Genomic DNA, 27,305 nt, shown 5'->3' with positions numbered 1-27,305 from the left:
GTATTCCCCTTCTCAATATCAAGGCTTTCAGTTCAATCTTTTCATGCTTTTTCTCAGTAATCACAAAGACCAGAAATAAACCTTTGAATCCAAAGTTAATGTTTTCTAATAATTACTTTACACTACTTGGGCTCCTAATAAACAGCAACACTGACAAAGCTGAACACAATCAAACAGCGAGATGTTTATAAAGGGGCAGACACACTAAGTCAGACTTTAAATGAGATAGCAGAAGTCGCAGAGATACAGTGACACAGACCTAGCACATATTAAGAACTAAATACCTCTATCTGTGCCACAGCGATACTTCCATTTTTCTAGGCAAGCACCCAAGGGCTGGGTTTCCTTCCTCATTACACTCTTCCTGGGGCACAGACTGTTCTAAAACCTAGTCAAGTAAAATATCAGAAAATGCAGGTACAGCCTCTGTCCGAGTCCATGGGAAGCAGATCGTATTTAAGGCTGAAGGAGATTAGCTTTCCTGAGCGATCCCCAAAAAAGGCTCTTTTCACCTTTCTAAAATTTCCAGGTGCTGATATCGGTTAGAAATAAGATGTAGGCAATTCACAAGGCTCAGAAGCAGAAATTAGTAACACGCGTCCTGCTGCCAGGAGACTGGCTGGAAGAGAATGAATTACAGCAACATGACTTACAAGATTCCCACTACCAATGCCAATCTGTTCGAGTGTCTGGGTCCAAATCCAGCAGCGATAGGGAAAAGGTTCACAACTAGTATTTCAGGGGGTTAGGACAGCCAACCCAGCTCTGTGGACTAATGACCTGGACTGAAGAGTCACTGCACATTTCCAGCACACCAATTCACTTTGACTTGCACTGCAAAAAATCCAACCCCCACAAATAAATTCAGTGTTTCTAGGGAGTGCAGTAAAAGGCAGCATTGAAGGAGAGGAAAATTAGATTATAGAAGATGTAATACGACCAGCCAAAACACACAAACAAGTTAAAAATAAATTAGCCCCATTACCAAAACCACAAAGGCAGCATCTTGTGTGATGACTGTTGGTTTCATCAAGTTTGGGTTCTAGTACAGTCCATTTCAGGAGCAGGAGTTCTCACATCTCAAGATTTATTTTTCTTGACAAATAATTGTTAAACATTTGCCTTGTACTAACATATCAGTGTTTATGATATCCTAACTTACTCAAAGACAACACAGGAATATAGTTTAGCCTATCAACCTAAATGACTTGTGATTGACCCTACCAAAGCATGGAATAGCTTTTGCCCACTGAGTTTTGCTAGAATACTGGATTTTTGAAGGGGGGGAATAAAAGATAAGAGAATTCACACTCAAATTACATTTTCTCTGAAACCCCTTCTACATCTTCCTCGTAGCTCCCATTATGATACTGCTCCAGTCAACTTTGCACTTCACAGCATCTAAAAAGACATCTAAAAGGAAACAGAGTGTCCCTTCCAATACCCATCTGTGCCTGTGTTCTCTATTTAGACCCCTGCCTCAGGGTCTGAATTCCCTCCACCCTTACTCTCTAGTTAGCCTCAGTGGTCCTGATGTCTCCACTTATTGCTCAGGGCAGAGCTGATCAACTGCAGGTTCTGTGACGGCAACCAAGAAGCCATTTACAATTCCAACAGCTGTTACTGATTTTGCAGCAGAATCATGGCAAATCTGTGGTTCAAACCCTCCCTCTCCTTAGCAGGAGGGAGAAAACAACAACAACCACCAAAAAACCCAAGAAAAGGGAAGGACTGGGAAAGCGTCATGGATAAAGGACACGGCCCTAGCTGATAACCATTTTGCCTGTGCAAAGCTAGCAACACAGAGACTATTACACCATGTTAAGTCAAGCCCGACGTCCTATCTTATCCAGGTTCCTTCCTTACCAGCAGACACCAGAGGAGAAGGAAGTCTGCAGCGCACCACAATATTAGGTCACGTTCTCCTTTTAAAGACTTACGTGCCCCGCGGACAGCAGCACGGTGTAGAGCTATCTCGGGTGACACAGGAGGAAGCACATCTCAGTGCAGGTTAATGTGCCAAACCCACCCCCCGCCTCGTTAAGCTATTTCAGCCTTCATGCATCAAATTGGAAGCAGCAGCATTCCCTCATCCTGCATATTGACGATGAGGGAACTCATATAAAAGTGTTCATAAAAGTGTTTGTTTTACATGCAGTTCATCAAGGCTATGGATCTACAGTAAGTTTACATTAATACTTATGCTGCTAAAATTCAAGCTCTAATAAAAACTGAGGAGAAAAGGAAAAAAAAAAAGGGTCTTTACAAAATCTACCAGATGCACTCCCTTCCAAATAGGTTTAAACAATAAGTATTAACAAGATTTTCCTCAGGACAACTATCCTTTTATCTTTTGGAAGAAATATAGGATTCTATGGGGAAGATAAGAGCCTAACTCTTTGGAAGGAAACCAGGTAGTTTGCCCAAGACCCATGCGGGTGGTGAGAATGAAGCAGCATCTTCAACTCCCTCTCAAATAAAAAAGATCAGCCTCCATGCCTTAAATGCACATACTTAGGACAACCCCTGTGGTACCCCCCAGTTCTGCTCAAGGTGCAAGAAAAATGCTCAGTTCGCAAACAGGAATGAACCCGTCTTATTTCCTGTATTGGGCAAAAAGATACTGAGCAACGAGCACATCAAGATCATTTCTGCAGTAAGTCGGGAGCAAGAAGTATATAGTAATTACTTTTAGGACTTTGGTTCATATTTACATGCATCACCTTCAACCTAACAATGTTTTATTAAAAAAGACAGCAGAAATAAAACAAACACTCAGATGAGACCTGCTCAACTTGCAATTCCAAAGTATACTTTGAGTGAATTTCATTGGAACAAAAAACTCCCAAACAAACAAAAAAAGAAAAAAGCCTTAACATTAGAAGAACCTCTCAGTCAGCTGTGCTGACTTCTAATGAAGGTCAGTTTGTGCTCTGCAATCTAAAATTGTAAAGGACAGGCCACTCTATTCCCACCTTTTATTCAGTCCTATTTTACTACTCCAAATATATACTACCTAAATTTGTATACTCTTTAATAGTAGTTAATCTTCAATTAAAATACCTACAGCAGAAACTAAGATAACTGGTTTAAAAAAGTAAAAGCTTATTGACAAAAATGTATTCTTCATATTGCCTTTTTTTAATTCTGCATATTAAAAATGTCATTTTTATGACTTAAAAAAATCTTCAGGAGTAATGAAGGCTAACAAAAGACTGAAGAACAGTAATTTAAAAAGCTCCATATGTAGCATCCTGATTACTGTATCAGTCCCGTTTCCATAACGAAGGGAGAAGTCACCAAACTGCTGCCTGTCCTTTCTGGTGACAAGGAAAGGGCAAAGAGGACAGCGTGTTTTCAAGGCATCATCCTTCAGGCTCTTGTTCTAAGGGAAGAACAAGAAGTCTCCTGCAGTACAATATGTGGGTGTCAGTGTCCGGCACTTTTCTGGAATACAGTAACCCCAGCTTTGGTGGTCCCTGCACATGTACTTAATTTGGAAGCAGCTGGGTTCAAAAGTTTATCCTCACTTCTTGACCTGCAAAGGTTTAGTGTGTGGGCGTGCACATGAGTGTGTACATCATACCACACAAGCTGAAGATGCGCAGCCACAATATACACAGTGTGCGAGTGTTTATGTGTACGGTTTTGCATGCAGAACATATTGCGTATTTTTAAATACCATAACATTATCCAGTATACATCGGAGTGATATGCACTGCGTGAGCATTCAGCCTTCCCAAGCCAAACATGGCCAGCCTGCATTTCAAAATTCAGTAAGCTTCTAGAATTTTTTTGGCATAATTTCAAAAGGACACATTAACGAAAGAATTTGTGAATTGCAATACTACCTATTTAGATAGAATAGAATAGATTCAACATGCTTCATAGAAAGTACAACAACCAAATCTGCAAGCTTGGCCACATTAGTGTCACTAACATGCCTACCACAGGTACACCTAAGTAAAGGATACAATGGCCAGAGAATTATCTTCACATTCATAGTGTTTTTCATCACAGACGCAGCAAGCTAAAAATGTAATTGAAGCAGGAGTGAAGTAAGAGAGGCAGGAAGACTAGAAAGCACAAGGAGCCTGGGAACCTCTGAGCACAGTAAGTTTATGAGCACCAGTGACAAAAGTATAGTCACAGACTGGTGGAACAGCCAGAACTTGGAAGAATTAATGTATCCTCCAGCCGACATCTGAATATTTTCTTGAATTGCTCTAAAGCACTCTACAACTGCAGACAGAAATCCCTGATCTTGGCACAAAGGATATATTTTTCAACCATTTGTCATTTTACAGCTCAGACACAGAAGCAAGTTAGTGCCTATCAGCTGAGCTTCGATAACTGCGAATATACTCCTCGGCACGTCATATGCACGACAGAACATCTTCACTGGGATTTAAAGAGAGATCTAAGGTTATGAATTTATAGCACATTTGAGATGGGGTTTGAGCATTCAGACAGTCACTATCACTGAGATAGCAAACAGCGACTCATTAATCCACAGAAATGTGACAGTGTAGTTGAGTGCAATAGTTTTCTCAGCACTTGTGTTATTTTGAAATCTTGAATCAATTGTTTACAGAAGCTCTTCACTTCTGTTCACAGCAGTAAGTACTCTACATACCAGTGAATCCTTAGTAATTCCGAACATGCAGCATGTATGAAATAGTGGTTTGTTTTATTTAAACGATAAAAACCAGCACATATAATGGATAAACAGTTCATGATGAGTGGAAAACACAAATTTTCAAATAAAACAAGCACTTTGTGTTTGTTGATAAAGTTGTAACTTTCAGTCAGAATTACACAACAGTAACTCTATTACAAACCAGTTCCAAACACAACAGGGGGAAAACACTTCGTATGCAACACAAATCAAGTAAAGTATGTAGGCATAATGGAAGAGAAAATAAAAGTTATTTAACAGAAGAGCCCATACATTAGCAACTGAAACTGCGAATTAAAACATAAGATGGTGCCCCAGGGGGAACACTTAGCACAAAGACACTACAGATGGCAAGTCTATGAAGACCAGACTATTTGACCGATGCCAAAAAAATGCAAGTCTCTCTTCAAAAGTTCCAGGGACATAAAGTGAAGAGTTAATGTTCAGAGCCATTGTGCATTTCAAACTTTCTTGTGACCTAAAAACCTATCTAGCTTTTCAGGGAGATTTCCAGTTTTCAACGGAAACGTTTTATACATTGCAGTAGCATCAGATCTGATCCCCTAAATGGTGAAAAATAAAGGTAAAAGCCCTCCAAGAAAACAAAAATTGTGCTTTCATTGTTATACAGTAATCATAACATCTAGTGTAAAAGTCAAAGGAAACGTTTCCTATTTTAGTTTCAACACAGTACTACCCAACTACCTAAAAAAAAACCAAAAACCCAACAAAATAATAAATAATAATAATTCCAATGTATTACTAAAGCAGACAAATAAAACAAAACTCACTGAGCAATGAAAGAGAGAAGAACAGGCTCTCCGATGCCATGCAAGCCCCCAGGCTGACAGCTCTATGCAAGGGATACCAGCACTTGCTGCTGCATTTAGCCTCTCATAGGTAAACTGGATTCTACCTGTTTTGTAAGTGTAAATTGGGAGTAACTCTAGACATTCAATGGTTGAAATGAGAATACAATTGAACCAATAACTGTTGCCCATACCAAGGAAAACGGAGGAACAAGTACTGCCTTACAGAAGCCCCAACTTGCTCTCAAGGTATTACAGCCCTAATGGATAGATATTTGGATTGGAAATTAAGAAACCTTGATCTAGGGAGTTTTGCTTGTTTGGCTTCTATCAGTTCACAGTATTATTTCATCTCTGTCTCAGCTTCCCCATTTACAAAATGGGGTTAATAATGCTACAATTCTTTATACAATACCTTGAAATACACAGCCCTTTTTTAATCTGAAGAAAAGCTACATATTATTTATTAAGTTTACAAAGTGCCATTGTTGATGAAACAGCCTGTTCCTATTAATTTCATGTTTAAACAACTCCACTGAGGTCTGAAGATCTTGATTTATTTATGATTTTACAAATTTTAAAAAAGTCTTTTCTTGGAGATGTAATTCATGAGTTTAACTTTTCATCAAACATGCTTTTGTTAAGTGCTGTTGAGCAGGCACATTACTCAAGGTCATAAACTTTAAGTCAAATCACAGGCAACTGAGCAGCTCCTGTCCTTTTTCTATGGTCTCCATGTCTACCACAGAAGGCTAATTATTTTACAACAAAACTTGAGAAGTGTATTTTTTCCCCTAAAGCTGCATTTGTTCATTGTTTCACCATTTCTGCTTCCAGAGCATGAATTCATGTCTGCAGTTCATATTTTCCCATCAGAACCACAGTACTTCATCCATCCATCAAGAAGAATCATGAAGGTAAATTACATACTTAAGAAGCATTAACTTTTGATCGATGTGAAATTTAAACCACAACAAAAGGAAACGTAGATACAGAGTTCAAAAGTCAAATAAGAATCAGAAGTATCTCCCAGCTAGCCTAGGCTGTGTGTCTTCCAAGGTTGCTGGTATAAAAAAAAAAAAACACCACACAAACAATAAAACCCCCACACCACCCCAAAAAACCCAGCTCTCTCAATTCTTTATTTCTAGAAAATTAAGAATAATGTCTACTACCAATTTCTGTACCTGCACCCTCGTTATGGCTGGTTGTGGCCCACAGTGTCTTGATAAAGTAATTAACAGCTATCTGCATCCATTTCTTCTATAATTCAGATTGAGAGAAAAATTTTCTACCTTTTGTCTGTTATTTTGGGAAAGAGTCTATAAGAACCTCTGGAATATGTACATTCACTATTCCAGTATTTTTCTCCAAAATTGTTCACAAGGAGGATAAAATCCTGCCACTAGCTAGAAATCGCGGAGAATTATTAGATCATCCAGGGACATCTTAATCTAATATATTTCCTGAAAGTACATTTTCAGTTACCTTTCCAGACTCTTTTACAAGTCTTAGAAATTAGATAACCACCAGCTTTCTTCTGAAGATTAATCCCCATCCGAGAATGAACACAATGGATCAAAACACACCGCTATGACAAGCAATTTAAAAAAAAAAAAAAAATTATCAACAGTCAATAACAACAGGCTACTGGCTGACCTGATAACTAACCTAAAATCAAACACACTGCAAAAGCTCCAGGAGAAGGTCTTATACCGGTGGTAAGCAAAAACTCCAGAGTCTTCTTCACTGGGCTGCCATAAACGCGCTGGCAACCTCCTTAATCCCTCTAGATCTCTGCTCCATGTCTTTGGAACATAGGTGATACCTTCCTTCACTGGGGTAGGAAAGGATAAACTCCATCTGCCTGTGAAACATTCAGTCACTAGCAGGAGGACTAACCACGACAAAATGTCAGGGAAAAGGACTTGAAACAGTTACTATCCATTATATGCACACTTACATAATGAATATAGCAATAAAATCCACATATGAATGTACAAAAACTCAAACTGTCCAGCTTTGCCCAGAATTATGCCAGACAAGAACTCTGCATATAATGTGGACACTGCCAGAGCTCAACACTCTTCTGCAAAAAGCCATGCCTTAACCTCTTTACCCTGTACTGAGATAGGCACAGACTGTGGTGACTTATTTAAGCATCTAGGCTGTTTGAATTCATTCTTACATCAAATATATCACTTTTGTCACTTTTATGTTTTTTTTCTTTAATTATCAGTGTAACATTTGCAGAAGAACAGTCCTGCAAAAGTAAATAGTTTCCTCTCTAAGCAACAAATTAGATGGTTATGAGGAGTGAGGATTTATATGTCCAGAAAGCCATGATTATTATATGAGCTCCATTTTTAGGACAAATCCCAAGATGTGCTGACGTGAAAAACAGAAGTCATGGAAATACAGAAACAAAAGTCTTGTGGTATTGTTTTGTACCAAAATAGATATTTCTATTTTTAGGGAAAAAAAAAAAAAACCAAACCAAACGTACTGCCTGACTGTGACTGGTCTGGAAAAGGGAGTTCCCCGACTATATAAGATTTGTCAACCTCACCCAAAATAAAGCAAGTAGGGTCGGTCATTTTTAAAATCCGTTACGATCAAGTGACCCTGTTAAGGGAGTTAAAGTTTATTCTAGGCTCTTCTGTTGTCCTGAAGCTCCCATTTTATCTTCGTCACTTCTACAGTCTAGTCTTTCACAAGAACCTGTGAATCCAAGCTTTAAGTCCCCTTCCTACCCTATGCACTTTTCTGAGTATGTCTGAGGGACCAGCACTCACAGATACTGGAAAAGGGGTTCCTGCACTCTGTGCACTGCACAGAAGCAGCCTCACCGCCCCTGAAAAACTTGGGATGAGACAAAGGATGCCATACACAATCCCGTATATCAGAAGTTTACTCTTCAGAAATCAGTGATTGAAAGTAGCATCATAATATACAGCTGAGCAAATAAAAAAAAGAAATAGTACACTTTCCTGCTAGGTATTACAACTGTGTCTGGTAAGAAAAGAGGGGAGATCAGCAACTGCACTGGGCTACAAAGAACCGGTGTTCCAGGTGTTAAAAACATTCACTTTTCAGGACCTGGAACACATAATCATACATGGCACTCCCAAGAGCAGCCAAAATGCACACGCTGTCTTGGGTCAGTGTTGAGCAAAAGCCTGCACTGAAATTCACGAAACCTCTTTGGACAGAACACAGTGAAATCAAAAGGCATGGATGTTCAAACCGCAGCTCCATCCTCCTCCGAGCACTACATACAGCATTCCTTTGTACAGCTTTGGCTGCAAGCCCACTGGTTTCACCACTGAATGCTGAGACGCGCTGTAAAGCTTTTGTATTTGTGGAAGTACATTGAGAAAGTGCCTGAAAAGTGCCAGCACACGTCTGAAATGCCACCAGCCTGTACCATCTTAAAATCACATGCCGCATTAAGATTGATAATTAAGACACAAATAAAACAGCTCTAACAAACCCAATTTAATAAAGGAAATTTATAACCAATGCAATCTTTCTCCTTTCATGATGACCAAATACGGTACACTGGATCAGCTTTCAGCTCTCAGCAAGGCTGGGGGAAGGGGAAAGACTCGTTTAACAGTTGGTCCCATTTAGTCATACAAAGCTGGAAGGAGGCAAAAGGGTAATAATTTAGCAATGCAGAAACTCCAAAGACCTAGAAAAGCATGGCAGCCTCCAGAGATGGGGTTTGCCAAAAGGCTATTTTGGGGACGGATAGGGCTACAAAGCTGCTATTAAGCTTCAATCCTTAAAATAAGCCCATAAACTCAGAAAATATTTATCTGGAAGGGTGGCAGCCCAATAAAAGTTTTATGAATGTTTTAAAACTGGCCTGTCAAGGGGCTAGCTGCTCAGTCACCTCCCTCCCTCCTGAAAAACAACACATGCGAGAAAGCGGGCCCACGTGTCAGGTTCCCAAACGGGAATGACAGGGCAGCCTGAAAAATGGCTCCGCGACTCCTGCACCCCTCCATGAAGCCAGCAGAGCACGCACGCCTCCCCGTCCCTCCCGCCGCCGGGGAACGGGGCCCTGCCACAGCCTTCCCTCCACTACCGCAGGAGACGGGCATCTCTAAGCCATCACCTGCCTCTACCCGTTTTCTCCGAGATCTTTTTCTCCTCCGTTAGCTATCACCTGTTGGGGAAGGGGAAAAAAAAGATCAGTATACATAAATAAGGGACACCATGGGGAAATACAAAACCAATCTGGTTTTAAAGTTCATATTTCTAAAAGCATCTTGGGTCCAGAGGTCGTAAAAACATATTGTTTGTGCTCCTCAAATGAACCGGTCACTGTTAATTTGGCACTGGCTTACGGAGATGGACAGCGGGCCAAGTGTAAAGGGACAAGAAAAGTCCATTTTGGACTTCCATACGTTCCATTTTTGTTAACACTTAAGGCTTAAGAGGAAAATCATGCTGAAGTCATGCAAAGGCGGTGAATTTAAGTAAAAGAACATAAAATTCATTTATGAAACTCTGTGTGAAATTTGGAAATTCCAGACAGAACAGGGATGCTGCTTCTCCCTCCTGCCACACGTTTTTTCCTTTCCTATCTCCCCTCCATCACCAAGGCTAAAACTCCACACAAAGTTTGGCCAAAGGAAGCTTGGCACCTTCCTCAAAATCCAGGGGGGGGAATAATCACAGGCAGCGAAATCAAAATGGGATGGAAGATAAGAGCCAGTGACAAGCAAAAAACCGTTTGCAGCCAACCAGACTCTCACTGCTCACATGCAGAATTGCTTCCACAATACTCATGTCCGACTATTAAGAACAACTTTCAGAAAAATGAACTTCAATTTGTTCGCAGTCATTCCACTCTTCCTAGGCAACGCCAGCCTACGTGGCTCATTTAAGGTTTTTTTTTTTCCCCCAAGTAAAATGTATACAGACTTAAAACCAACACAAAACCCCCAAACAAGAATACCCCACCCTCGTGGCAGACGGCTGAGGGTCTGACGCTCACTTGTGCAATGGAACACACGCAGCTCCCGTGGAGCCAGCGGTGGAGATGTGAGGCTGTGGCCAGTCCAGGGGATGGTTGGCAAGACAGATGTTTCCTGTCACCAGTGTCACGTTTGCGTTGTTACAGGTTTGTTTGGGGTTTTTTTATGTATTGTGTTACTCCACCTATCTTAGTGAATTGTCCATCTTGTAAAATTCTTCTAATTATGTTATTTTCTTCTTGTTATCTGCATTATCTAAAATTATTTATACTATTATAATCTTAGTTTCAAACACTTGTTATAAACTTTGTTGCAACAGTTATTAGACGGGGACTTATATACCTACAGACTAGTAAATTATAGTGAATAATTTACTTTACAACTGCTCTGAAATGCTGTAACATGATTTTGTTTCCCCTACACACTTCTCTACCAAAAGGAAAAAAAGACTAGATGAACAAGATCCAATCTGCCTTCCCCTGGGATCTCAAAGCAGCAATTTTCCTGAAGATGGCACAACACTGTCCTGTATTTGAAGCCTTGTTGGCCACTTCTTTCTGGGGGAGCGAAGCAGTTGCTGAGCCAGAGTTTGGCAGGAGTAAGTGCTCTGTTAGATTAAGTTTCAGCATAATATTCTCGATAGGAATCGGAGCACCGTCCCTAAAGTGCAACGGGAGGGTAAAACGCCAACCATCAAGACAGATGGTTTGTTTTTATTTTTACAGAGATTTTCTAAACCTCAACTTTCACCTCTTAGCCCCCTCCCCCTCCTGTTCTCAGTCACCTCCAATAGCCCATCTGTCTGCTTCATTTAATAGAAACCTATATTTCCTAGCTAATGGATGCATTTGGCTGAGAAGATAATCTCTTGGTGTTCGCTTCAGTTGTCACATTCTTGTTATCATATTAATACTGATTAAATACAAAATCCAACATTTAAGTCAGACCCCACACATTATTTAAAAGCGACAAGATGTTCATATTTTGGCACTGTGAAACCTCAGCCAGCATGGAAGTGGCCTCCCCTTCCCACTCTGAACACCTCACCTTTCAGCGGGGATGCCACCCATATGGATTTTTACAGGACAGGAAACTTCAACAGCGCCGTCCTATTTGAGACCACCAGACAAAGTTCAGGTTTCCTGAAAACCTCTGAGGACTGGTACAAACCTATCCCAAGAAAACTATGATATTGCAGGTCAAGCAGCGTGACGCTGGGGGTTACAAGACAGGAAGGGTCAGTGCAGATCTTGGTGCTCTTAGAAACGGCCAGTGGCAATTCACAGCCCACATTTGTGCCTCAGTTTCCTCCATCTGTATGCAAGGATATTTCACAAGCTGTGATGTAGGTGTGCAGCTACTTTATTAATGTCTGTTTAGGTCTGCATGGCTACGGACTGGAGGTGCTGCAGAAAAATGAAATCGCCAGACATCAAATCAGCAAAAACTAATTCAACAAATTCTGGGATTTAAGCCAACTTCATAACATGTCACATTTTAAAAGCAGCTAGTCACACGCGTGATAAAGCACACTTCTAACCCTGAGCAAAGTTGTCCTCAAATTCCAGAACAACTCCACTCATCAGAACTACATTGCAACAAGACGCAGATAAATTTGCACCGTTCCTTTCTCACTTCTCATGCAACCATCACCAGCCTCTGTGGAGGAGGAAGGCTGGGATATGATAGCCATGGAAATGAACCTCATGAGACACGTTCTAACTCACAGTATTGTTCAACATGTAGCCACCACTAATTTTTAAATAAAAATTATTAATGGCTATTTATTTATTCAGGGTTTATTCTATTCAATTTAACGGACTACCACTGCCATTCAATAGAAGCACAAATTAGTAAGACCTAACCTCAAAGTTCTGGTGAAATTCGTCATGTATGTCACTGATTTTTCAAAACTGCAATTCAACGAGAGCCTAAGTTACATGTACCAGTCACCTTTGTGTACAAATATCAAGTCTGAGAATGGAAGCACAGTAATCAGTTACACACACTACACATGCAAATTATTTATGAGTTACTGAAGACAGAGCCGGTGTTCCAACCACTCTGATTACATCCACCTTTCCTAGAGACCAGGTACGAGCTGCAGACACTCCACTCAGCCGGTACCTTTCCTAAAAAGGGATGCGACACCTCCTGAGCAACTTTGGAGCAGATGAGGTTATACCATGGTCAGGAAAGCTCCCCTGGGATGTCAAGAAGGCTAACCTAACCTTCTGAGATCCATATAAACAAACAACTGAACATGGAGAGCCTTGAACCGAGGGGCTGCTGTTTACCTAACCCCTGAACTGCAAAAGACATCAATCCCTGCCTTATTAAAGAAATGCGTACGCTAGCCAGGCATGCCTGCTTGATCAGCTCTCTCCCGTTCACAGCTTCTCCGGGGTCGGAGGAAGTTCCAACAGGCCCCGTTCCATAAATAAAATCCTCCTGGCTGGCGATAACTAAATTGTATTAAGACTGGCTCAGACAGCTTCAATTAGAAATAATCAGCAGGGGTGGACCGAAATACCCTCCATCAATTTGCTTACAGCTGGTCTTTTCCTCCTTTTCCATCCCAAACCAATGCTAACTACCTGGTTCAATGAAAGCAGCAGGGAATCCATAACATGCTTCCACTTATTATATATGTAATTCATATGTATATGTGTGTCCTGAAATCAAAACCACATCTAATATAAGAATAAAAGCTTTAAGTACAGAGAGAATCAACAGGTCTTGAACAGGAGATTCCCAACCATCAGCAAAACCAGGAAACTTCAGGTTCTGAATAACACAGACCCTTCCTCCATGTTTCAGGATTTCTCTCTCTCCTTAATTATCCTAAAAGCAACCATTTGGGTATATTACAAATCCATCCTTTCTTTATGAAAATTAGAGAAAGTAAGGTTATTCAACCAAACTCATTTGCAAAACTTTACAGCACAGTCTCCTTACAAGTATCAGTATTTTTTCCTGTAAGATTTTGAGCTTTAATAAAGATGTTTAAAATCTGTTGTTAATCTACCTATAATTTTTTCCAAATGCCAAATAAAATTGTTTTTTTTTTCCCTGTGCTTATAAGAAAAAAGTTCTAAATGAGAATCACTCCTGCTTTTGCTCCAGCATACATTTACTCTGAAACCTAATCATATATTTAAGAGTAAACATGAAATGCATGATGATCAACTGGACAGAAATAGTCAAGTTATTCTATTTTCACAGGTGTGAGAAATTAATTTGATTTTTCATAGGGATAAATTGGCAAATATGAAAAGATATATTTTAGGATTTTCTCCAAAAACTTTCATTTCTATTTAGCCTTAATATGGCTTAGTCAATGGAAAAGGGTTCTTAAAATACTCAATTACTTTTAAAAGGAAGAGCGACTCAAGACAGAGCCTGGGTCATTAAACCCAAGCTTAATTTTCACTTGAAGTAAAAAGATAAAAATGCTGATAATTTACTGAATAAGTCAATCTTGCTCGGAATGTGCACAATTTCAAGATGGAAAAACAAAAACCACAACTAAAACCAATTACATTATGTCCTCAAACTACTTACTTAGAGCATAACAAGGAAAATATGAAGAAAAACTAGGGAAAAAAGTCAGGGATTGGGGAACCAGGCATCAATTTCCACATGAACTCCAGAGGGACTATAATCTTCCTCCATCTTCTGAGGAGGTACTTGTGAGAACAGTCGATTGTAATGAGCCATGAAAAGAAAATCCTCAGTTCATGATATACAGCCTGCTCCTGTCAGCAGGAACTTGCATTCTTTAGCACATTTTCAGTCCCTGAAAACGTCTTCTTTCTCTTGTGTCTGTAGTGTTACCTGGCACACACTGCTTGGCACAGCCCATGTTACCATCGTGCTAGCTTGAAAAGATAATTCATCGCAATCATAAAGAAAACAAATGCGTATTCTTCGTGTTATATTCATATTATAATACCAGTCCTGATGAGCTGATACTTTAGGAACACACAGGCAAACAGTCCCTTGCCTAACACATCCATACATTAACTGGTCAAATTAGAAAGAGGGAACGTTGTTGTTCTTTCACAGATGGAAAAGTGAGAAGGTAAACAAATGCATTCAGAAGTAAATACGTACTTGGCAGCAAAACCATGTACTGAATTAAAAATCCTCAGGTGCACAGCAAAAGACTGTACCATACAAACGATGTTCTTCATTTATATGCAAAGAGACAATTTAGGATGAAACAACAAAGTAATTGAAGGGATGGCACAGATCCATTTTCTTGGTTCAGGGTTCTGTACTTGTTAATATATTTACTTTATAAAAAACAAAAAGCAGCTGAGGCTGCTCAGGGTTGTGTGGGCAAGGATGGTTGGCAGAGGAAGGGGCTGCAAGAGTAAGAAAAGGTAAATGGCCAAACAGAGACGGAATTGAGCAGAGAGGGGAGAGGAGAGAGAGATTAGGGTAAGACATTGGAAAAATGAAACTGGGTAGCTCATCAGTTGTAACAGGGAAGAACAGGTTCTCCGAATGACCAAATTGTCTTGATTTCCTAACTTGGAATAGTTGGGGGGGGTGAGAGGGAAAGGGGTGGGGGGAATTGAGGGCTCAGAGGTTTAAAAAAACTATTATGATAAAACCCACAGCACAAAAGTACGCAATATGGAATTCCTGTGATTGAAGTTACAACCCCAGATATTAGACGAAAGACTTTTCTAAGCAGGATGATGGTTTTCTCTACTTTACCTATAACTTCTATTCCAGGTATTAAGTACTTTTAAAGTATTTTCTGCAGCTTTTTGTAGTGCAATAATACTGTAGTTACAGGCAGGAAATGCTTTTGTTGCTTATGTATAATATTATACAAAATCATGTTACAGCAGTCCCCCTCCCTATCAAAACAGGTCTATTGAAGCTCCAGTTATTTCCTATTCTTTATTAAACACTGAAATCCCTTTGTGAAAACACAAACCAAAGACTGCTTTACACAGACTTCCTTGAAATCAATGCACACTATTAAGAACAACTATTTTTTTGTCCCAAAACTCAAAACACGGATCAGCCTCTCAAGGTTAACGTCCTTGTCACACGACAGTTCTCATATCCACTAAGCTCTGGCCACTGTTGTAAGTCAGTACTTCAAATAGCCTACAATTTGCAAACCACAAAGGTCTATGCCTCCAGGAAGCCCCCATGGTGTATGTTTTTACTCAGACTTCAAAAAGATACCAGAACAAACACTGGTGGAAAGGAAAGGTGAAAGACCCAAGGGGTGAACGATCAAAATCAAGTAAATAAGCACAAACAGTTTACAGAAAGGGAGAGAAATTTCATTGCAAGAGGGCAATCTGAATGCATGAGCTACCCTTGTGGAGACATTTAATAAGATCAAAGTTAAATTACGTAAAGGTTTGGAACATAGGTATTTTCCACCCAAATACTGCAAAGCCACGAGTGAGGACTGTAACAAAGATGGCAGCATCCCATTTAGCACACAATAAAGCAGAAATAAAGATGAGGGAAATAATTCCTTCTTTGGTATTGTATAAACAAACCACAGACCTGGGAACACAACCTAGATCTCATGGCTTCCACCTCCTTACTCCACATAAAAAAGTAAGAAGGCTCTTGGAGAAAGCTGCCCACTAGAAGTAGGACAGAGCGAGTTCCTCATGAACCGCTCGCCCTGAAATCCCATGTTCCTTCCCTGCACAGAGTACTTCACAGTCATCTCTCACCAAAACGAGTAGCCCTTCAGAATAAAACTCCACCTTAAACATATAAAGAAGTAGAGGCAGCAATTATAAAACATGCAAGTCCCCAGCACATTTTGTGGAGCACTTAACGATCACTTTAAAAATACCATGTTTTGGCAGTTCAGTCCTGTAACTAAATCCACAGGGATCCTCTGAATCCCTCACATTTAACTGTACTGACATCAAATAAGTCCTTAGCAAGAAAAAGGGCTTTTCCTTCCCAGAAGGACAGCACTTAACTGATAGAAATTTTTACCGGACATATATATTTTGTTACTCTTCAGAAGAGACTGTACTTGGTCCCTTCAGTATTTTTTTAGGGCACACACTGAAGCATCCCAAACCTGTAGAGGAAAGGATAAGGGTTCTTACGTTGAACTACATGGGAATTACATAAAAAAATTGAGATTCCCATTTGCTCTAGGAGATAAGGTATTACAGGATTATTATTTTTTCGGTGCTCTAAGGTTGCTCAGCCAAACTGCATAGACACATAATAAAAAACACTGTTAACTGTATTCTTTCTCAAGAAAAAAAAAAAAATGTTTTCACACTTGAAATTACACCAAGAGCGTATTGAAACACCAAAATGAAACACCTAAAAAGGACAACAAAAAAACCAAACAGAAGGCAGCACATACATCCTGCTCTTGTGTGCAGGATGTGCAGTACACTAAACTTCTGTAGTATTTCATGAAAGTAAGAGTGATCGTGTTGTTCTATGCCATGTTCTAATGCGAACTGTTTGCAATTTTAGTAGCATAAATCCAGTGAAGTCAAAATTAAATGCAGAATTTGGCCTGTAAGGAACAGTTAGTTGCTCTGTAGAGACTGTAGCAAGGCATCTCCACTTAAAGTGAAAAATATCTTAAATGACAATGCAGCAAAAATTTTAAAACTTGAATATAGTTCTATTCTGCAGTTGTATGTTTATGGAACTTTGCAACTATTACATATGCAAAATAGGGTAGGATCATTTTTACAGGGGAAATAAGCTTGTTAATTTCCTCATTTTGAATATTTAATTTTGCCACCCACCAACATGGTTCTTCCCCCCCCCTTTTTCCTTCAAAAAGGTATCCTACAGTAAAAGAACCCCATTCCACACAGGATTTTCTCAGCATGTTAGGCAAGGCTCCTGACAGCCCGATAGGGGCGGTTTACACAACAGCAATATGAAGCCGAAAGATATTAGATAATTTGGAAAAGGTCACAGGATAAGTTAGTGGTGATGTGATGGCAAATACGAGCTCAGAACACCGCAGCCTGCTCAGCTACATCAATTACGTCCTGCCAGTGATCAAGACTGTGCAATAGGGCCCAAGTAGCTTACAGTTGCTGTCGTAATTATTCAAAATTCAGCAAAGCAGCAGCCCTAAATACGTAAGATACTTCTTTTCTTCCAGGGAATGCAACTTTCCACAATAACTACATTCCCCCAAAATAACAAAGCCTGGATTAACTGGAAAGACTTATGACCACAAGAGACCCTAGACAGAAGTAAGGTTATAATATGCAGCAGCACTACCAGCTCTCAGTTTTACCACAAATCTCAAGATAAGTGCACTTCTTTTGAAATCCCAGATCCTAAAAACATGCAACTGAGTGCAAATCTCAGTTTGTTTAATTTATGTATCTAGCTCTTGTGGCTTAGAAGAATCTTATATATATGTCCTGAGTTTATCTAAGAAAAGAAACAATCTTTACAGAATTTTTTTTTTTTTTAATAAAAGAAAAATCATTCTTTGGGGGCTTACCATTGTGAGTACTTTGGACAGCTGACTACCAATGTCACTGCCAACTGAAATAACAACAGTTGAGTTTCAAAATACTTGTAAAAACCCACAACCAAGCTCTGCTCTCCCCACACTATCAGATCCACATTTTTATCCTCAAATTAAGATAAACTATAGCATCTTTCTGTTTTGCAACAGGGATCAGAAACTTAACTTTAGGATACTAGTAGAGCGATTGCTGGTTTTAGAGGAAAAAAGGAAGCTGTTAATTAGCACACACTTGGAAAAGACTATTTTGGCAGCTAAATTCTCTACAGCCTCCATCCACAGTGGGGCAATCTCGAGCACAGAGCTAGACTGGATTTACCCTTCAGCCCTTCCTTTCAAGAGCTCACAATGTAACTACACTAGAGCATCCAGAGGTCAGAAACAAATCCCCTCTACCCTGCACGCCCCCACAGCAGCCTGAAACTGCTGGCAGAAATATTGGAGGGCAAAATAAGCTGTTACTGGCATAAGACTTCAGAGACCAAGAAAGATGGGCAGGGGGGACAGCAGCAGTAGCAGACTGGAACAAAGAATAGAAGCAGATGGGAGAGAGGTAAGAGCATTAGCTGAAACTAGTCAAAGTGCAGTGGGGCTTGATGGTGATTGGAAGCTATTATTAAGAGAAGAAAATGTAAGTGATCTTCAGGTGGGGGTTTGGGGGAATTATTTTTTTTCCTTCCCTCCCAAGTGGTAGAGGTTCTGTAGAAGTAAAGATACCCATGTTATGGTCAAACAAATCCCATCTGCTGGAATTATTTCTCTTTTCTTAACAGGATTTTTTTTTCCTTAAATCGCACAAGTAATTAATTTCATATTTACAGCAGGACTCCAATGGAGTGCAAAAAATAAAGGAGCTGATTACTCACTGAGGAGAACAAAATAGTACAGGACAACAGATCAACTACAAAGCATCACCCAAAACCAGCAATATTTTCCTCATGTGTGTCAGCGTGGGGAATGCAATCACATAATTGGAGCTGGTATCAGGATGCATCTGCATAACGGAGAACTAATTAAGATATTCCTTTTTATATTCCAAAGTTTTAAATGCTTAACTTCGTCACCTTAATACTCTTGTCTTTTCAAAGTAATTTTCTTTAGATTGAGGCAGTGCCTACATCCTTACTGCTTTAAAAATACAAACAAAAAGCTCACAAAAACATGCTTTACAGAGTAGAAGTAATAGAAATAATCACCTAAGCACAAACGCCAGCAAAGCCCAGAGTTAAAGCCGGGTTTGCTTTAAGGGTAAGCTCAAACTATTGCAAGTATAAGGTGCTTTGCTCTTCAGGGTAGGAGGAAGGGTTCAGTACACATCGCTCTTTACCACCATTTAACAACTGGTCAGAGAGCAATATGACTTTTTCCTGAAGACCACCCATAGCCCTAGCTTCAAGGGGAGTGCGATGGTCATTGGTGAATGTGATGAGTAGGGAAGAAACACAGATTACGTCACATGGTGTAGGACCATCAATGGCCCTTCCATTGCGTTAATGACACTTTCCTGCAGCTCCTCTTGCACAGACATAAAAAGGGTGTGTGGGAGGGGAAAAAAAAAAGGTTCCACCTCATTCTCTTCAATTACCCGGAATACCACTTTGTAGCCTATACTGTACCCAACACAAGGGCTTACACAGGAGCTGGACCGTTTTCTTCCCCAGAAGCACTCAGACACTGCTATGTCACCTGGTGTCTGATAATTTATCATCCGCCTCTGCCTGATCCCAGAAGAGCAAGCTGCTGAACAGACACTCCAACAGCAACTTGATAGCCAAAGAAGAGTCTTAACCTCCCACGGGCACACCATCTACTCTAGTGTGCAATGACCGGCTGCCTCTGAAAAGAATTTTACAACATCAACACATCGCCCTTCAAAGCTCTAAGTTTAGAGACTTAGTCCTGCAATTCTGCCATTACAGTCAAGACCAGGAACTACTGATACTAACATGAATGAGGCAGCCAGCCAGTTAATAAATTAACACTTCCTTGCCTTCTGTTTTCATTCAGAAGGAATGTGCACAAATCTTGACTTTGATCCCACAAAAAGAACACTCTAAGGTCAATAAATCTGGATATACAGCTCCAAAGGTCAATATGGGCTTACAGGATGCCACCACTTAAAAGATTGGTTTGATTCCTTCAGGCCAACCTTTTTGAATAAACGCCATACAAACTCCTAGCTCCTATGTGGTCACCAGGACTTTCACATCGCCACGGTTTAATCCGCTCAAGAGGGGATCATACAGGGAAGTGATGCTTCCCTGGCAACAGCCCTCTCCCAGGCTCTGCCCATACCACACCAGCCAACTTTCACAAAAAGCAGAGAAGGAGATTTATGCCTGAAGTACCCCTTAAGGATTTTAGGTTTTGTTTGTTTTAGAGGGTAGGGGAAGAGAGACTGTGAAAGAACAAGCAGAGCTAATCTCCAGCTTTTAAATAAAACACAGCTACACAGATTTCTTTGCCCTTGGGCTTTTGTTTTTCCTCTTGACTGAAATCCTGCTCAGCCTCACCTGATACTGACAGGGATGGCAACCCACCAGACCCTTGCAGCCAACAATTTTTTATTTTCTTTTATTAAAAGAGGAGCCAGGCTGGGCAAATATGGACACTAAATGTGCCTAAATTTCATTTGGCCTAAGAGAAGATTATCCTATTTTAATGCAACACAGGCAAAGAATTCCAAATGTTAAGATCTCCCACAAAAAAGTATGCTGCTTAGTGACAGGATGTTTAATTATTCTCAGTGCAATCAAAAGGTTTAGACTGCCCCATTCCTGCTGATGTCAGTAAGGACTACCCTCCAAATTACAAAGTTGGGAATATGACATCTATCTACAGTCAACTATTTAAAGCTTGTCTCCTACTTTTAAAAAAACCCTGTAACTAATATTCCACAAATGCCAGCTATGTTGGTGTGTGGAGAGCTACCTGATAAAAGCGAGACACCCCTTGAATAATAATTAAAAGAAAAAAAAAATCAAAAAAAGAACACAATTAAGATATTTCTGAAGGGGGAAGTTACAGAAAACAATGTGATACACAAATTATTTTCCTGTTGCGTTTTTCCATCTTTGCATAACTCTAATTTCCCTCATACTATTTAACCTCTATTCAACTTCCTTGCTAAGTGGAGTGCTAAAAAATAACTGATTTGAATCCCACTTTTAAACTCACAATTTTTAACTGGAATTGAAATTACGCAGAGTAGTGCTGTTCACCCACAGGTCTTACATCAAAGCGTTCCCACTATGTCATTAACCACTTTGCAAGCCAAGGCGGGATCCCATCCAATGAAAAAAGTATGTGGCAAAATATAAAAACACCAAACCACAAAGACACACCATCTCCACAATACACTAAGGGGGCAACACACATTCAGCATTTCTACCCTTAATTTCACACATAAGAATACAAGAGATTCTCAAGAATAAGGGACATCGGGTAATTCTTACCACTTTGTGTCATCTTATACCAACAGTGCAGGATCCCAGAGACGTTGTGTTCCCTGAACCAGGGAGCACATCCGTGCTATTACTTCAGAACAGACTTTTATGGCACATTCAACCCCTCTACCACGACAAGCGGTGGAAACAGTGAAAACAGACTTGCCCTCTCGTATGCAATAACACTTACAAATGCAAGGCAAAAAGTTACTGGCAACAGACGACAAGGTCACAAACAAGTTTGTCTTCACCTGTTGTAAGAAACCTAAAACTACTATTATCCTGTACAGGTAAAAAGAACAGCAAAGTGAAAAAGCTCATATTCTAATATTCTCATTTGTATCTCTCCTTATTACATTTATCTCTTTTATTACATTTAAATTTGCTCAATTCAGAAATGTGTTTAGCTGTTATGAGTGTTAGATATGCACTGCTTCTTTCGCATTAAGAAATAAGGTAGCTTTTAACTTATCTCACATATAGCAATTTTTACTCTATCGAGTCAAAAAGAGAAGAAAAGAATTGCAGTCAAACACACCGCAGTGCCTCAGAAAGGACAAACACTTTACTAGCAACTACACAATAAAGGCAGACAGAAAGGAAAGTATAGGCATAGGAAACTATGCCTGAGATATCACATATGCTCCGATTAGATTTAAAAAGTCGCTACATTTTACAATAATTAAGCACAAGACAAATGCAACATGCCAAAACCAATGAAATGGGCATATCTAGAGCCAATCTTTTAAAACATGTCGTGAGACACATCAACAGATCATGATTTTGCAAACCAAGCAGAGTTGTACAGGGTCAATTCTTGGGTGAGAGACAGTTAAACAAAATCCACAATTAGCACTAAGTTATTTAAACGATTCACTGAACTTTCCTCTCAATTTCTTATCAACTGGCATGACATTCCTAGGTACAACATATGTTGAAATAAGTATTTTCCAAAGACTGTTATTGTTAGCTTTTGTCTTCTTTAGAATAAGACACTTAAACATACAGTTCCTGCCTCCCCAAACTTGTTCGTGACTTCAAAGGTGAACAATACCTTTCACTCATTTACCTTGACTGTATAATGCAGTGTTCCCATTTACAACTAAGACAGCTGCCACGTATCACCCACCTCAGCAAGAAGCACTTCATCAGTAGCTCGCTTGCTCATACACACACACTAGCATAACTTACCAAACACTGTAGTTTAAATTGCCTTTCAAATCCCGTTTGTTTTTTAAGCAGCTTGTTAAACTAAGCAAAACTCTCTTGTGAGTTCAGAGATTATGTCCCCCTTTTTATGTATTTGATCATACAACCAGTCTGGAAAGTAAGCATCATCCTGTCGATTAACACGCCTTGAAACTTTTTCCTCGCTTAAAACACAAACAGCTCCATAACCTAGCCCTACAGAATAGCAGATGTGCCAGCAAATACTTTTTTTTTTTTTAAACTAGATGCTGCTGTAAACAGTCTAGAAAGTAGGTTATATCTTGTCATTCAAGCAATAAAAGCATGCCTGAACACAAAAACAGAAACGAGATGAAAAATACATTGTCCTTCTACTTTCCACCATCCTGCTGCCTGTCCATTTTAGCCTGGCACAAGCACTAGCAAACATCCAGGCAAACTACATGAGTACTCTCAAAACGGAACTACATCGTCTTCCTCTGCAAAGACGATCTGGCAGCACAAGAAATCTCTGCTAACTAACATCTCTCAATAGTCAAGTTGCACTTTGCTTTATTTCATGTTATTAGCTTTACTTCTACCTCCTTGGACCACCCTAAGGGATTCTTCTCCATTACGTTCTTCAAATACTTGCAGATAATCATATCTCCCACTTAGACATCATTTAGCCAAGTTTCATGCATTTCTTTTCATCTTCTTTCCCTCATAAATCAATCCCTTCAGCCTCTCCAGTACTCTTACCGCTCTTTCCTGTATTTCTTCCAAATTGCTGACATCTTTCAGTGACTGAGGAACTTCCAATTGCATGCCGTACTCTAGATATGTTTTTTGTACTCTAAAGAAAGATAATTAAGCCTTTTCAAGAAATATTAATGCTCCAAGTCTGGAATAAATCTAAATCCGAGATTTCTTCCCCCCCCCCCGAATGGATAGTAATTATCCCCATTTCACAGAGCCGAAGAGCAGAGCAAAGTATCTGAATTATTGCTGCACACAAGCAGTGCCAGAATAAGAAACAGATCCGTGTTCTGCCATTCCCAGCCATGAGGTCTGCCAAGTTTCAGCCCACAGACGACGTAAGACAACGTTCCCCGTCTGTGATCTATAGGCAAACTACGGAACAACACTTGGGGAGCCCAACACTTGCTCGCGTGAGCAGGCACAGTGCTGGAGGGTGTTGGCACCAGCGGGACCATGTAACACCCTACAACGTGCCATGGTCTACTATTACCTTAAGCAGTCAGGACACAAGTCTCTGATACATCTACCTGATTTTTATTGCCATATAGAGGTTTGTTTCTAAAACCAGCCCTCAGCTATCTTCAGGTTAACTACCCAAACAAGCTATCAATTCCAGAGGTTAAGACTGGTTTTAAATACGAGAGGACTGACTGACTGACTGCCAGCCTAAGGCAGTCCAAGGCAGTTTTCAACTTGCACGTTTCCTTCCCTTCCCTCCCGGCTCCTCGATACATTTGTGAAGGAATCATGGGTAAATAACTCTAGAAAAATTAAAAAGAGCTCTTCACAAAAGAAATCTGTAAGAGAGACTATACAAGGGGAGGCAAGGCTGAAGAATGGGGGGGGGAAGGGAGAGAAGAGTCTGATCAGTTAAATTTAACAAAAAAAAAACCAAACCCAAAACTAAAAAACCCGCAAACAGGATGCAGACACATTAAAAAAGCAACACTGACCTAACAAAGGAATGTGAACTGCAGTTGACTTAAACAGCATCACAGCAATAGCCCTCCCCCTACGCACAAATCTCTGCAACTCTTAAAGACACAGGTTTTTAGACCCTTCCAAATTCTGTGGGCTTTTGCCTCGTTAGCTACACTTTGTTTGATACTCTTAGCTTGAGCTGATTTAGCTTATTGCCTCTTCTTTCCACAGAGCAAGAGTACCCAAATTTGACCCAGACTAAAGAAAACTAAGTTGTATTATTCTGCCTACCTTAGAGAGGTATTGAATTCTAGTATTCTACTACATATTCTTCTCATTGAAAGAACAAACTATAAAGGGTCCTCTGTTTCACGGCCTTCTGTTAAACATCAGAAGAGTATAACCAAGATTAGATAATGAACGCCTTGGTGAAAGGTATCATTTTTTCTCACTAACTCAATATACAGAGCAAAAAGCAATTTTCTAAATCTGTGTACGATTTTCTTAATGCGACTGCTGGTTCACAATTATAGCTCCTGCTTACATCCACAACGGTGACAAAGACTCCTTATTAGGCTTCTCCCCGTCCCATGAAGAACCATTTCCTCCATTCAAAATGTGGAAATGGCAACATAAATGCCATCCTCCTGCTGTTCTTCTCTCTCATCATATTTTTGCCTCCAGGAGATAAAAGCTACTAAGGACACTACATTTTTAAGAAAGATATCGTCTTGATTTTCAGCTTGAACCCTTTTCAGTGTTAAGGTCATTTACACATCATTTCACCACCTACCTAAAGGTACCTATCTCAGTGAATACTTAAAAGCTTTTCTATAATAGAAAATGCAAAACATATCTGGTGCAACTTCTTTCTTTAAACATACACTGTCCTCGCTAATTAGGCTCTCAGACCTGTTTGCGAAGTTTAGCATTTGGTGACAAAACTGGAATTAGGATAGAATACAGAAGGTTTTTTGTCTAGTCAGAAATTCTTATCTTGTGATAGAAAGAAGGAAATTTATTGAGGATCAAAATTAGTGCACTTGCATCAAGCCTTAAGTAAAATGGAAAATAGACCATCTTCAGTAAGAAATCAGGAAATTTCAGTTTTCTCTGTAGATCAATCGCTATGTGATTGTTTGCTGTCATATAACATTATGATTTCTTTTCTCCACTTGTACAACAGAAGTAATCTCGCTCATCTCCCTAAAAAGAGTGGAGGATTAACTAGTGACAAATGGGCTGAAGACACTACAGAAATACAAAGTACTCCTAGTATCGTTAAAATCTTATCCCATAATCTGAGTTAAATGCAGTACCTATTATTGCCTTTTGAAAGGGCTCAAAATAACTTTCCTACCTTAAGAGAAGGAGGAAAAACAAACCAGTAATGACACTTATAAACTCTAGCACTCTTCATTCCCCATACTTTACCCTAAGGAGGCATAAATCCTTGCTGTAATTCACCAAGGATGAAAAATACAGTAATATATAATATCATAAAACCAGGAGACACAAGCAATAAAAAAACCTCTCAAGATCTCCAAAAACTCATTCATCAAGCAGTTTTTGCTTGAAGGCAAGTTAGGTAATAACATGCATAACAGAGCCGATTTAAGGAACTTGCATTGACTATACTAGATTTAATAAGCGGCTACAGGTAAAAATGGTTGCAGGTTTATTTTCCTTTATTTGTTCTGAAGGGCTCTGATGCAAATCATACGTACATTAAGAGAGGAGAGATTTCCACAAACCTTTCAGGGCAGAGCATGATTTCAATGTTACTGACACTTAACAAGAAGCCAGTCTGAGACCGGAGTTTATTGACACAAGAGATGTGCCTTCAGGCCATCCAGTCTCACAATATAAGCCACAGTCGCCATCACTTAATTAGAAGAGGCACAATCCACCAAATCATCAGTGGTCCAACTGAGTATGAGCTGATTTCAAAACTTCAGGAGACTATCAGTAACATTCAGACTTGCAATACGGAAAGATCCTCTACACTTGACATAAATAACTAAAAGAGGGTAGATTCAGACTAGATATAAGGAAGAAATTTTTTACAATGAGGGTGATGAAACACTGGAACAGGTTGCCCAGAGAGGTGGTAGGCGCCCCATCCCTGGAAATGGTGGTTGGACGGGGCTCTGAGCAACCTGTTCCAGTTGAAGATGTCCCTGCTCACTGCAGGGGGTTTGGACTAGATGACCTTTAAAGGTCCCTTCCAACCCAAACTATTCTATTCTATGGTTAGTATTTGTTAGCTGATAAGCACCTACCTGGAATTCGGATTTTAAATTTGCCACTTTGTCCAAAACCACCATCTATTATTCCATCTTCTCCTGTAGATAGTTTGACTTTTAGACCCACGAAAATCTGGATGTTTGTTTCCTTTTTGAACAACGAACGACCAATCACACTGTAATCATCCATCACCTGCAAAAGAAATAGGGCTTCATGAGCCTACAATCTAAAGTGACAAGAAAAATTACACCTATGAGATACATGATGTTTGACGACTTCTACCACCCTACCCTTGGAAAATCATTTACCCCCAAATAAACAAAACTCTAGACAAGTCATCTAAGCTGCTGAGTTTAAGGCAATTTGTGCCTAAAACCATAGAAGACTATGTGAATTAATATATTTCTGCTTTCACCTCCTTTCTACTAATATAGGAAGAACAAAACCTGCATCAGAACATGCTTTAAAGATCAGTTAATTAAAATGTCTTTTCTGCTTTGAAACCTTTCCATGAAAGTCACTTAAGTACCTATGCTCACAAAAAGTTTATTCCATTACTTACCCTACAGCTAAGTACATGATCACCTACATAAACATTCTCTGTCTCTTAGCTTCAGAACTGTACTCCAACAGCTACATTTCCAAAGAAATGACAGAATTACTCAGAGTTTCTAAATAGAGCCTTTTAAATATTCACCTTTACATACACATTGATTTGTTAAACTAAAAGCCTTATGACCATTGCATCCAATTTTAATTTCAAGG

General features: G+C 39.7%; 1 protein-coding gene across 3 annotated transcripts in view; it reads right to left on the bottom strand.

Annotated features, from left to right (window-relative positions):
- Nucleotides 1-27,305, bottom strand: part of EEFSEC (eukaryotic elongation factor, selenocysteine-tRNA specific) — a 129,848-nt gene that overhangs the window by 14,904 nt on the left and 87,639 nt on the right. The window contains exons 6-7 of one of the 3 annotated variants that reach the window (XM_075158924.1): nt 26,576-26,732; nt 25,968-26,334 (exon numbers count right to left, since the gene is read on the bottom strand). The exons of 1 other annotated variant lie outside the window; for it this stretch is intronic. In XM_075158924.1, coding sequence (XP_075015025.1) covers nt 26,330-26,334; nt 26,576-26,732 — 162 coding nt within the window. In that variant the 3' untranslated portion in view covers nt 25,968-26,329. Of the gene's footprint in view, nt 1-25,967; nt 26,335-26,575; nt 26,733-27,305 lie in introns of those variants that run through there. One more of the 3 variants, XM_075158926.1, reaches the window with a different exon arrangement.

The sequence above is a fragment of the Calonectris borealis genome, chromosome 10 (genome assembly GCF_964195595.1).
Source record: "Calonectris borealis chromosome 10, bCalBor7.hap1.2, whole genome shotgun sequence".
In the NCBI taxonomy this organism is placed as follows: domain Eukaryota; kingdom Metazoa; phylum Chordata; class Aves; order Procellariiformes; family Procellariidae; genus Calonectris; species Calonectris borealis.
Note: the sequence above shows the minus strand (reverse complement) of the source record. Positions and strands in the feature narration are given on the sequence as shown.